The sequence below is a fragment of the Gavialis gangeticus genome, unplaced genomic scaffold, assembly GCF_001723915.1.
Source record: "Gavialis gangeticus isolate Ggan-Ray unplaced genomic scaffold, GavGan_comp1, whole genome shotgun sequence".
Taxonomy (NCBI): Eukaryota; Metazoa; Chordata; order Crocodylia; family Gavialidae; genus Gavialis; species Gavialis gangeticus.
Genome location: NW_017729019.1, coordinates 14,027,321 through 14,040,324, shown reverse-complemented (window position 1 = coordinate 14,040,324; position 13,004 = coordinate 14,027,321). Strand labels below are relative to the sequence as shown.

General features: G+C 53.3%; 1 protein-coding gene across 1 annotated transcript in view; it reads left to right on the top strand.

Moving 5' to 3' along the window:
- Nucleotides 1-13,004, top strand: part of DEF6 (DEF6, guanine nucleotide exchange factor) — a 36,615-nt gene continuing 23,611 nt past the window's right edge. The window contains exon 1 of the mRNA XM_019514142.1: nucleotides 1-174. Coding sequence (XP_019369687.1) covers nucleotides 79-174 — 96 coding nt within the window. The 5' untranslated portion in view covers nucleotides 1-78. The remainder of the gene's footprint in view (nucleotides 175-13,004) is intronic.

Here is a 13,004-nt window from a genome sequence, read left to right as displayed (position 1 = left end):
TTGAAGCGAGGGAGTCTGTTTCCTGAAACCGGATCCTCACCGTTGACAGAACAGCCTCTGTCATCGGTGCCTCTAGCCATGGACCTGCGAGCAGAGCTTTTAAAATCCATCTGGTACGCCTTCACCGCCCTGGACGTGGAGAAGAGTGGCAAAGTGTCCAAGTCGCAGCTGAAAGTGAGTACCACTTGCAAAGGGACAGCAGAAGGGCCGGGGTTTTGGGGTGGTTTGGCTTTGATGCACTCTCCAGCCGGCCCCCGGGTTGCACAGATGCGTGGCGAGGCATGAAGCAGGACTCGATGCTGCTTTGCAGCTGCCTGGGGCTCAATGCCGCGAACAAGTGGCTGCACCCTCCTGCGCAGTTAGCAGCATCCTGGTGCATTCGTGTTCTCTGGCTTTGCTTTGTGTTCCTCAAGGAAGGAGGGGGGGAAAGCAGTGGGGACTTAACCAAAAAGTGTGGCTTGAAAGGAATTCTTTTTTTTTTGGGTGGGAATCTAATGTTTTAGATGTTTTGCCATTTCTCCCCCAGCACCCCACCTTCCCCTCAGGTAAAAACCCAATCTCCATTTTTTTTTTTCTTTCTCTTTTTAACACGCGCGGCGCCCATCTCCTTCCTGTTGTATGTCGGCCCCTCGGTTGAGAGGAAGAGCGTTTTTAAAAATGCATCTCCTGCATGGTTTGGCCAAAAATAACGTCTTTTTTAATGCTGATCAGAACCTAGCAGCTTTGCAGAAGTATAAAATATGAGCCCTAGTGTTCTGCGCCTCTTTTTTTTCTTTTTTTTCAAAGTAAAATGTTTCTTCCACCCTGTGATATTAAATAACAGCCAAAAAAGTTTTCCCTTTGCTCCGACAAGCCTGGCAGGTTTTTCCATCCTCCGGTTTGGCTTCAAAAGTAGCGGCAGGTGATGCTTTGGCTGCTGGAATTTGAGTCGGACGAACTTGTTTGTTCAGAAGAGATTCAGCCTTGGGTGTAAACACAGCGTACAATGTTGCCGCAGAAGCCCTGCTAGCACGTGCGACAAATTGGGAAATGGAGCAATTCATTTGTGTGAAGAGGCAAACCTTAGATGGCCTCTGCAGAAGACAAAAGTCTGTTAGCCTTGGAGGTGCCATCCGGCCCCACCTTCTGCCTGGCCTTGGATTAACACAGACCTTAGACGGTCTCCTCACACGATTATTTCTCCGTGTTAGGGCTGATTCATCCATCAGCAAAATAGCAGGGAAAAGATCTCCGTTCTTCTGGGCCACGTTTTGCTGACCTTAATGGTTTGGCTTGCATAAGGGGCTGAGGGAGGAATGCAGGGCTGAGGTCTTGGTGCCGTGGTGCTGTCTCGGCAGAGGACTCGTACAGGGTGGTCAACGTGCTTCTAAGAAACCTGGAGCTGCCGCTGTCTAGGGGCCAATCCCACTGCCGTGTGCGCCCGGTGAATCAGTTGAAAGACTAGTCGCTCTGAAATGTCTCTGGGGAAGCAGTGGCTGAACTAAGTTCCCCCGTCCGCTAGCTCCCCGAGGGTGCTGCAATGGGGAGGCAAGGCGATGAGCAAATCAAGCCATGATGGCAGATGGAAATGCAGCCCTCACCGGATGGAGGCAGGAGGGCTGGGCAAGCTTGTTGGCTCAGCGTTTGGTAAGATGGGACCCAGCTGGGCACGTAGACATGCAAAGCAATGTTCAACGATTAGCCCCTTTCCAGGGCGGGGGCTGTAAAACTGGCACCGCGTTCCCTGATGGAGCTGCTCTTTGTGCCTGTTAGAGACCTACCTGTCCTCTCGGGCACTATGGAGCACTTCGTTATTCTTCTTTGCCGTGAGGGCCCAGTTGCTCCTGCCTGACTTGGACTGTATCCGGCTGGATGCAGGATTAATTTAAGGCTGGATTTACAAAGGTGTCTGGGTGCCCACCCCTGCAAAGAGGCTTCTGATGCAGTTGGCAAGCAAGTCTGAGCAGGTTTCCCCTCCCATTGACAGTCCATAGGAGCAGCCGCCAAACTTCCCTGCACGAGCATGGCGCTCGGTTGAGTTAGGGACCTGCTCCAATGGCTGTTGAGGGGAGTTACTGCACCTAACCTTAGGCACTTCTAAAAATGCCACCAGGCATCTCTCTGTATCCCTGCTCAGTTTGGCCCCAAATTCAACGTGCAGGGGGACAGCTTGCTGCACAGTCTCCCTCTGGAGGCCTTGGTATCGCTTGAGGTTGGATTTAGTCTAGTTTCTTTAGGGCTGCTGCCGAGGCTTCAGGCTGAAACCCCCAGAAAGCGTGCACAGGGCTGGAGGGCAGGGTTTGGGGTGGGCAGGGGACGAGAGCCCCGCTTTTTGTCAGCTAGGCCGTTGATCTGCACCGAATCCCTAAGCGGGCTTGGTATGAAATTGCTTCTTAGAGCTCCCACCCCAACCCTCTGCCTCTCAAACCACTATTTCCACTGCTTTGGTAGCGAGGGGGAGGGGACATTTGCTCCTCGTCCTTCCCACGCTGGGCATGCTCTGTCCTGTGTTGAAAACGGCTATGCACATTAGTTCCATGGTGAAACCCAGAGTTGTTGGGGTCTCACTCGAACCCTAGGCAGGGCAAGGTATGATTGCCAGCCCCCTCTGGTACAAAGGATTGTTCGTCATGCACTGCATAGGCCTCTGTCCCATGCAAGCCTACCTGCTGCTGTAGTTTAAGCACGTCAGAAACAGTGAGTCCGTGAAGCTCGGGGTTGGAGATCTCAACACGTCATTGCAGGCTTCCTGTGTTGTTGTCTTACGACTGTTAATCAGCTCTTGCCGCCTGGCATGTTGCTACAGGAAGGGCCTCGAACAAAGGAAGGCAAGCGTCTGCTGTCAGACAGCACTGACAGCAACTGCAATCGCTCGGGTACCTGGCTCAGCCCGGCAGTGCCACACATATTGTGGGTCTTGGGCGCTGAACTCTTTTTAAACTGATTGGACATGTATATTTAGTAGTGGCTGTGTTGCTTTCCTTCCTACCAGTGTGTGGCAGCAAGGAGGTAGGAAGCCATCGAGTCACTGATGATAGTCATCCAGGAAGGGGAGACAGTCTCGTAGGCACGACCTGTGAGTCAGGAGCGCTGGGGGCAGCTCGCTGGCACAGACGTGGCATGATCCCATCCACATGTCGTTACCGTTGCTGTGCCTCTGTTCCCATCTCTAGAAAGGTGGGAGCATTATTTCCCATCTCCCCAGGGTGCTGAGGTGCCATTCGTGTTTGTGCAGAGCCCTTGGTGGCACAGGTGGGGTAGGCCACATGAACAGCGAAGTATGGGAGTATTGTACATTGTGCTTGCCCTCGTGCTAGCTCTTCTGCTAAGCTTTTCTTAACCTCCTACAGCCAGTGGCCAGGGGAGAGACCAAAAGAGACGCTTTTTCCTGCAGAATTAAAGGGTTTATGTTGGGAAAGGGCTTCCGGTTATTACTAAACCCTTTGTGAGCACAGGGAAAGATCAAGAAAAGGGCAAAGGTAGCCCTGGTATAGGGGGTGGCTGGATTCAGAGAGACCCAGGGAGGGTAAATGCTTAATTACTTTCACTACTGGAGACGGTAAGGGCCTGGTTTTGAGGGGCTGAGCACCTGCAGCTCCTGCGACGCTGTTGGGAGTTCTGGGTTCTCCGCACTTCTGAAACCTGGGCCCTGAGCTCACCTGTCCCACAAGGCCCTGGAAGAAAATAGTCGGCTTGTCCCCAGGCTGCAAAGCTGTTCGTGTGGTTTTGCCTGTAAAGCCCCACTGAGGCCTCGGAGTCACTCAGGACCATGCTGCTTGGATGCAGGCCGCTCTCCTCTGCTTTTCTAACCTAAAGGCAGGCAAGGCTCTTTGGGTAAATCAGCTATCTTTTATTAGATCAACTCAAATAGTTGGACAAATTCTTCTTTGCAAGCTTTTGGGTCTGCCTCTGTCCTTACCAGCATGGCTACAACCTACCGCCCTTTCTAACCTAAAAGCACCTGCCTGAAAAGTAGGTTCTTCTTTTCTTGGAGGTTCGTTTCCTCCCTGTTGTTTTGTTTCTAGCTTATCCCTAAGCAGTAGTCTTCCTGAGAGACACCTAGGTGCTTTCAGGACCTATCGGCATCAGGAGTCTGGATTTTCGGAGTGGCCAAAGGTAGTTTGGTATCAAGATGTCGAAGGGATTTGGATTCCTAACTCCTGCTGGCTCCTAAATCCTTCCCTGCATACGCAGGGGGATGTCTTCGTTGCAGTTACGCCAGGCTCTTCTCAGGAGAGTTTGCTCTTATCCCCTGCTCCCCATCTTAAGTCATCAGCCCAGAAAACCCTCTCCCCTGAGTTTGGTGGTGCTTTCACCTGAGCCAGTTGGCCCACGAGGGTCTCCCCATTTGTTTAGCAGGGAGCGTGCAGGCTAAGTCACTTGAGCTGGGCTAGCGCTCCAGTGCTTTTCTACAATTCCCTCCTCAGGCCCTTAAGGAAAGATGCATTCTCCCACAGTTTACTGGAAAGCAATCCTAGACTCACTCCGCTTACTGCCGTGCCATGAACCGTGGGGATATTATGCCCAGTGCGGAGAACACCCTTGACTCAGAGCTTTGCCATGTGACTGCTCCCATGCAGGGGCCCTTCAACCCTACTTATTTCTGCAGTGAAATCATCACTGCCGTCACACCAGTTGAGCTAACAGGGCTGATTTTCCAACTGATGGAGATAAACCAGGACAGACCTTTGTAGGGGGGGTGTGGACAGACCAATAAATCATCCTGGAGTTAAAAGGGGCAACACTTCGCCACGACTCGCATGCTGCTGCGTGGTAACCGTCCACGTACACCCTTGCCCCACGGTAATAGAGACTCAGGCATGGTAGCTCAACTCTTACTGAAAAAGGAATAAGTTACACTGTGTGTAGCTTCCATTTACTGTGAGCTAAGAGTGTGCACATGGGCAGCTGATGTGCAATAAGCCCCTGCCCACTACCTTTTTGGGTTGAGCTCTTTATATGTCTGCACCCAGGGAGTCTCAACTCAGCATAGACCTGGCTTTTATCAGTTTAGCTTGTGTTGGTCACCTTAAATGGAGTCTCCATGCTGGGGGAGGTTGCACCTGTTGGTAGTGGATTAATTATGAGTTAGAAGCATGAGGTTTTATTGACACAGAGCCACATAGCTGCTAGTGTGGATGCGGTGCTACCCATCAAAAGATGCCTTACAGTGGGATAGCCTATTCCTCTTCCTGGATACAAGGTATGCCAGCTTACATGATGCGCACGCTAAAGGGGTTGTATCATTTTAGCTAGGCCGATGTAATCAAAGTGGCATCAAAATGCTTGTGAGCAGACAGCCTGATTGTGAGTAAGCTGTCCGAGGCAGACGCTGTCTCTCTGTTGGCTGTACAGCCCCTAGCACGCTGGAGACCTGAAGTGTGAATGGGGGTGCCCATCGATCCTCTGGATCACAGTGTGTGTGTAAGATGTCTGATGAATCCACTTGTACGGAGCCCTGCAGCCATCACGCCAAGACCTTCAACGCATACGTCTAGGCAAGTGGGGGCTGCCCAAGACCTACACCCCCCTTTAAACCACTGAGACAAAACCCAAAAGCCAGACCAAATCCAGACATTCAGTGCCTCAGTGGTTGTAGCTTCTGCCAGAGAGCAACAGATACAAACTGCTGACTGCCTAATGCCTCAGCAAGGGTGTATTTCTGTTTGGGTGATGTCCCTTAGCTTTTCTCCAACCAAGGAGCACCCCCAAGGCAGTGGGGGCTAGGGGTTTTGAGGCACCCTATATTCACTTTATTCTGGTATTTTATAGGAGCTACCCCATCATGACTAGCCCCACCAGGTTCCCACCAGGCCCTCCAGTCGCATGCAGTTTGCCGTCATATCCAGGACCCATGACCACAATACAGATAACGTAAATAGGAAGATGGGACACCAAGGGGCTTCTTGGGCTTTTAGTCCAATCCCCACGTTTGCAGGCAGCCATGAGTCCAAAAGGGTCCAGAGCACTGTCCACTCCAACCCATCTCATATCCTGCAGCTGCAAAGCAAGGGGAAAATCTCTCCCGTCTCCTACAAGCAAAGAGGGGGCCCAATTTTAGTGAAACGTGTGTGACTTGGCTGTGTAGATGGGACTTCAGAGCCTTGCTCACAGTTGCACATGGCACTGGTGGCAGAGCCTGGAAAAGTAACATGGTTCTTGCCTGTGCTTTAACCACAGCACCATGGCTCCTATTACTGCTACTTACTGTCTCTGCGCCTGCAGCTAGTAATTTAAAAGAACACGGACTGATGGAGGACAGAGGATACAGCAGCAGCTTTGTTCCTCCAAAGATGGCTCTTCACGCGTCTCGAGACTCCCCTTAATGCTGGTCCTTATAAAGTTGATCCGCTTGGCAGATAAGGGGAGAACAATGGGCAATTCTTCATCTCTCCAAGGCCCTCAGTGCAGTGCCATGCTCTGGCATTGCAGAGGTGTGTGGGTTAGGTGCGTCCCCGTGAGCAGGGGCATGGTGGGAGGGACCGTTGCCCCAGGGTCCTGCATCATTGTTAATGATGTGATGTCAGCACGGCGTGGAGCTCTGCAGAGAGCTTGAAGTGGGAAGTGCAGCAGCTGGTTGGGCTGGCTACATGGAACGGAGAGAGGGAATAGCCTCGTGTGTCAAAAAAAAGAGAAGTGGCTTGGCATAGAAACATAGGCAAGGCAAGCAGGACATAAAGGTCACCGCTGGGCCCTGAAGGAAGGAGGATGCAGAAGTACAAAGAGGGGTGGGGGTTGTTACTGTAGCTGACACCTGTTAGTAGTGGCATGGGAGTGTTGCTCTTAAGTAGCCGTTGCTCTTATGGGGATTGTCTCACTACATGTGCTCCAGGGGCAGTTTTGCTGGTGGGCACCGCTACCTGCCCAGCACGCGGTCCTGCCCCCGCCCACTTGTGGCGTGGGGAGGCAGGGTCCTGGATTTCCATATGGTGAGCCTATTGATAGCCTCATTGTGTTTTACAGCCAGGCCTGTGCTGGGGTCCCAGTGGCAGCATGCGTGCTAGGTCGCACCCCAGTCAGTTCCTGTGTGTGGGGAGAACCGCTGCCCATGGTGTGATGATGGGGAGGAAGCGCTAAGGAGATCAGGTCACATTTTCTTTCCTGGGTCTGAGTTTTTCCTGTAAGGGCAGGGCCTGGCTCCTTGTTTCTCATGCTGCTGCTTGGGTAAATGTAGCCTTTTTTGAGCTAATTTCTTCTCTAAGAGCAGGTGGAGGTGCTGGAGGACACGGGGCATGGTCGGAGGTGGGTCGGCCACGGGTGGTTGCGGTCAGATGTGGAGAGAGGACAGAGACCACCCGGCCACCTGTCCTAGGATGCAGTGACGCTCGGAAGCATGAAGGAAAGGACAGTGCCCAGAGGCACCTGAAGCAAAGGCAGGCAGCGGCATGCGGAGTGCTTGTAGGGTCTGGGGAAGGCGGCAGACCCTGCGCAGTGTCCCATCCTCCCCGCACCACCACTACCGCCACCCCGGGTTGCTGTTGAGAGCTACACGCCCCAGATGCCTGCTCTCATCCAAAAGTCAGGCAGATTCCAGTGGGGCAAATCCCTTGCCTGGCTCCAATGAACCCTGTAGTGCTTTGGTTTTTAAAGGAGAAAGATCTGAGCTCCCTGCGTAGGAAGTAGATGTGCTGGCATTGCATAGAGTGGTAAGCGGAGGCACAGCAGTCCGGGCAAGACAGAGGGGTGCTAGTAGACCTCACCCATCCCAGATGACTTTCAGATGATGGTCTCAGAGCCCCTTGCAAATGCTAGTTTGCTGAACTCCACCTTTTCCTTTGCCATTAGCCCCATTTCACAGTTTGGAAACTGAGGCCCACAGCAGAGAACTGGTTCGTCCCAAGCTCTTGCACAAAGCCAGATCTCAGAACCCCGGGTGCCATCTCTTGCTTTAGCTGCTCTCTACCTTCCTCCCTAGAGAGCTGCAGTTTAAGTCTCCCAGGCCCTGGTCCCACTAGTTAGGCAGCAAGGGGCACCTCTTAGCATGCAAGACCAGCCTCCAGCTTGGAGCCTGAAAGGTCATTACAAAGCCCAGGATTGGCCCCCGGGCATCTCCAACCAGGGAGAAGAAAGGGGCTGCCATTCTCCACTGGCATTAAATATTCCACCCCCGGCTGGAACTGGCGCCAGAGGCAGCGCCTGAGCTCCCAGCCACCCTGAAGCCGATTAGAATTCCACATTCAGCTGGGAAACGAGGCCAGCTCGCCGCAGATAAGGGAAGTGACAGCCGGGGCACACAGGCTGCATTTCTATGGCCCTGTGCGGAGGAGGCCGGGGAAGGGACTGGCATCAGAGGAGCTGCACTTATTTATAGAAATAAAAATTTTTGCAAAAAAAAAAAAAGGGAGCTGTTCTCTCCTAGGGCTGAATACAAGCTGTGGAGAAGGAGGGGGGTGAGGATGGGGAAACTTGGACTGACTCCCCGGGGACGTTGGCTGAAGGGAGTGACAGGGATGGAGGCTGTGGGCTGGGAGGGCAGTGCAGCCTGCTCAGCTAGAGGCCAATGTGTCCCAAGCGTGGGAGGGTTGGAAGGAGACCGGGCTGCCACTGCTCTTACAGCCTGGGTGAGCAGGACCCAGTGGAGGGCTGGGCTGCGCTTTCAGTCGGAGGGTGCTGATGAGCCTTGGTGTTCCCCACTGTTTACGTTGCTCCATGTGCTGGCAGTGATGCCAGCCAGCGGGAGCGCCCGCAGCACAGGGAACAGCTCCACGTCGCTAGAGCAGGGGCGACCTGGGTGCTTGGAGGAGGAGCCGGCTCCCCGCTGCCATCCTGCGGGGCCCATCTCAGTCTTGAGGGGGAGGTTGAACAGAGCCGAGCAGGTTTGAACATTCACACATTGAGGGCCTGACTTGGTTCCACCGAGGCCTCATGGCTGTGCTCCAGCAGGGGTGTAAAGCAGCTTTTAATGGAGAAGCCAAGTAATCCAGGCCCATTTGAAGGCCTGGGTATACTGCCAGAAGGGTGTAATGTAGTCTTGAAATCAGTAAGGATCAAGCCCTTGCAGAGGAGGCAGTAGCAGGGACCCAGGACACTGGGCTCTGCCACTGACTCACACTGGCACCTTGGGCGTGTCCCTTTACCCATCCGCCCCGATTTCCCCAGAGGTGCCCGGAGAGGTTAACAATCCCAGCATGCGCCGCTGGAATGTGCGGAGGCTTCGTGGATGAATGAGTGCTTGTAAAGCGCCTTTGAGTTCCTCGGATAAGCAGTGTCACAGAAGGACACGAGAGTCAGCGTTTCAGCAGCTCTCGCTTGGCATGTGCAGGAAGGGGTGGGCTGGGCACCCGGTAGCACCGGCTCTGTGAAAGAAGATGCTAAGAGCAGGTGATGAGCTTCCACGCCCTGAGCTGCGCTGTCTGTGCTCCCGAAGTTGCTGCACTTCTCTGCCCGAGCCTGCGTGGGCTGGATCCTCTGGGGACTGCTCTGGAATGAGGAGGGGCTCTGTTCAGGCCATTCAACCCATGCTTGGGCAGGAAGCAAGAGGAAAAAAATCCTCCTTTGTATTGCTGCTCCAGAAAGCAGCAGGTCTCCCCAGGGTCTAAACTCACACAGCTGCTGCCAGGTGTTGGGTGGAAGGATCTGCCTCAGTGTCCCCCATGGGACAGTTTTTGGAGGGTGTCTTGCAGCCCCTCTCTAGAGGGAGTTGCGATGGCAGAAATGTGGGGCTGGAGGGGAGAGCATGCATTGCTTGGGACTGGTACAGAACGTGCTGCCGACCTCAGCCCACGCGCATGCTGCTTCTCAGGAGACCAGTCGAAGCACCTGGCCAGACTTGGGTCCATGAGCTGGTCTGTGCTGAGTGCGTGGGCTTGCAAACACGGAGGGGGGAGAAGACATAGGACGTGTGCCAGTTGGGGCAGCAGACCATAAGGTCCTTATCTGCCAAGGGAGTGGTGGAAGAGGAGTCTTTGGAGTCCGCTGAAAACCAATACTGGGCGCAATGTGGTGAGGTTACACAAAGGAGGGATGCAGCACTGGTCCGGGGGGATGAGTCCAATGGGCCTCATCCACCTTGGACATCTAGAGTTTCTAGAGGTCCTTCGTTAGGTGCTTCAGGTCTGTGCTTAGCCATGTCCCTCCCAGCCCTGGTGTTTTGTCACCCAGTGCCTAGTCCCTGACGTGGGAAAGGCTGAGTCAGGAAAACCACTGCTCTTATGCGGTATGACTGAAACTTAAGAAATATGCAGCACTCCTGCTGTTTTTTTGGCATCCTTCATGTTGGCAGCTGCAAGGTTTTTTTCGCTTTCAGAAGGCTCTGCCATTGCCCCGTAGGGTGCTGTGACCGTGTGCCATGTTGTCCAGTGATGAGAGCTCCAGCCTGGGCCTCCTTGGGCTCTCTTCCCAGCTCTGTCCTGGTCCCATTTTCCTTAGGCAGGCCTCTCTCCCAGCAAGTCTGTGGCCCTAGCAGCCATCCCTTTACATGAAGTAAAGGAGAAATAGAGCAGAGGGGGGCTTGGGTGCGAGGACTCCTGGGCTCTCGTCCTCGTTCGACCGCTCAGTTGACGTGTCATCTTGAGCAAGTCACCGGTGCTGTCTGAAACCCTGATTAGCAGATCATGACACGGGGGTGGCGATATGACTGCGGGGCGGCACGGACAAGGCGGCATTAGCATTTCAAAGGTGCTCCGAGACGTCCTGGTGACGACAGGTGTGATCATCTCCATTGATCTTACTCCCTGGAACCAGCCTTCTGCTCCGCGCTGCTTTGCTCTTGCAATGGCGCCAGGCGTGCTTTGTTCTGCGTTCCACGAGTTAGAGAGCCGGTCCTCTGTCTGATGGATGCTCATCCCTGCCAGGGGCATTACATAGCAGGCATGTTGTGCATTTAGACTCAAGAGCACCCGGCCGTTGGGTGCTAATTCAGCTTGTTTGAGTCTCTCTATCGGGAGAGGAGCAGAAGCTCCAGGAGCAGGCGTGACTAACCACCTCTTTGTGCCAGTTCTGTCTTGTTCTCGTTCCCTCGTCTCCCCCTACTTATGTGATCAGTCTTCCAGAAGGTGCCAGTTTAGGGAGGGAGGGGCAAGGTGTGTCCGTAAGATCAGTCGGAGGCGGCTGGCAAGCTTCGCTTTGGGGCATGATTTCTTGGTGTCTCACAAACACATCGGCTCTGCTCTCCCCCTGTTTCGGAGCAGGTTGTCTCTGGGAGGCAGTGTTTCAGGGCTGCTGGAAAGGCGGTATGGTGGACCTGTCCTGGAGCTCAGGGCAGTGGCAACTTCATTGACGCTTTCTAGGACCAAAGGATGGGAGGGCAGGTAAAACGTGGCTAGAAGTTAGTGCACGAATACAAATTGGATGTGTGTGGTAGAGGTAGAAGCAGAGGTGGATGGAAACCAGGCTTGTTTTCCCTTTTGGAGATGCTGATTAAAAAAAAACAAAGGTCAGCATTTTCCACTGAAAAATGTGAGTTCTTGGAGAAACCTCAGAAAACTGAAATAGGTTGGCTGAAAACCAGAAAGTCTTTCAGTTCGGAGATGCTCTGCCTTGGTGTCTCATAGGAATTGTGTGCACGTTCCTGTCCTCTAGACTCCAGGCTCCCTGGGTGGACTACATCTGTCATGATGCCCCTTGACCAACCTTCACGGGTGATGGAGGCAGCCGCACCCTGGGAGTCCCTGGATGTAGTGGCTAAGGGGGAATTGTAGGCCATCTGGCGAGCCCAGCCCACAGAAGAGAATGGAGATGCGAGGAAAGCCAAGAATCATTCTTACCAGGCATCTCGACTGCAGATCATAAAGGGAATATTTTGGATTTGCATGGTTTCTGATTTTCTTTGGACAAAAACTCCAGAATTCTTCAAGAATGGTTTTGTTAAAACTCCCTTTTTTGTCTGAAAATCCATTTGGGGTTTGACCCCTCCTAGATCTCAGTTTGGTGGGGTATTGATTTAAGTTCTAACAAGCCCTCCAGCAGATGCTATAATGAATGTTACTGTGAAAAGAGTCATCAGATAGTGCCATTGCATGTAAGCTGACAGGCTTTTGTGGCTTGGTGTGTGCATAACGTTCGCACCAAGTCTTTGAAGGAAAGCTGGCTAGACAGTTTTGTGATGAGGCTCTTTGGGGAAGTTTTTGCATGCAGAAGTTTGCTGTTTGCCTTCATCTCTCTGGCTGCAGTCAAGTCTTTCGCTGGAGTGGCTTCCTGGGAACGAGGCATTGCATTTGGGCTAAGGCTTCTGGAAAAGGGACTTTTCTGGTTGTGGCCGGGCAGATGCAGAGGGCACAAACAAAAAAAAAGGCAGGATAAGAAATATCCTGACTCGCCATCACTAATTTCCTCTCCCAAGGCCAAGCTGGCTCCAAAGCCTCAGCATCTACATTTGAGCAGCACAAGGGGTGCAGCCTTTCGAGTCACCGATGGGGTGGCCTGTGTCATCTGGTCTTTCTGGGCTTCTACCACCAAGGCTCCCACACATCACCAGCCCCAGGCTGGACAGACAAAGGGGAAGGATGTTCTACATCCCGTGTCCTCAAATTAAGGTTCCTGCACCTGTTAATGGGTACCTGACCTATGCTGAGAGGAGGAAGTGGGAGAGAGAGAACTGGCTGACTGGCGACTGCTCACTTGGGGTCTAGGCAGGTTACCCTTCTCTGGGCTTGGGGCCAGCTGCAAACATCTGTCACTATAGCAGTGGCTTTTGGCTCATCAGGGTCTGACGTGACCTTTTGCATAACCGTAGAGACGGGGAGGAGAGCTCACCTACCAGGCAGGAGGCCTCGCTCACTTGCAAAGGGGCAGGAAGCTCCTCAAACCCATCACGTGCTGCTCGCGGTTTGATAAAGGTTTCTGACAAGCAACTTAAATTCAGCCTGGCGAGAAGCGTGGGGGGAGCCAAAGGCACAGCTCCTGATGCTAGAGGAGTTGGGAACCATCCTCTGGGCATCAGGGCTTGTTTGGGGCTTTGTTTGGACTTCATGTCCTGGCAAAGGAAAGCAGAAAGGAATCGGGGAGGTTGTGCCCCTGCCCGGGGCTGCGAGCTCCATTTTGTGATACTTCTATCTCCCCCCCCCCCCCCCCCTCCAATCTTTCCC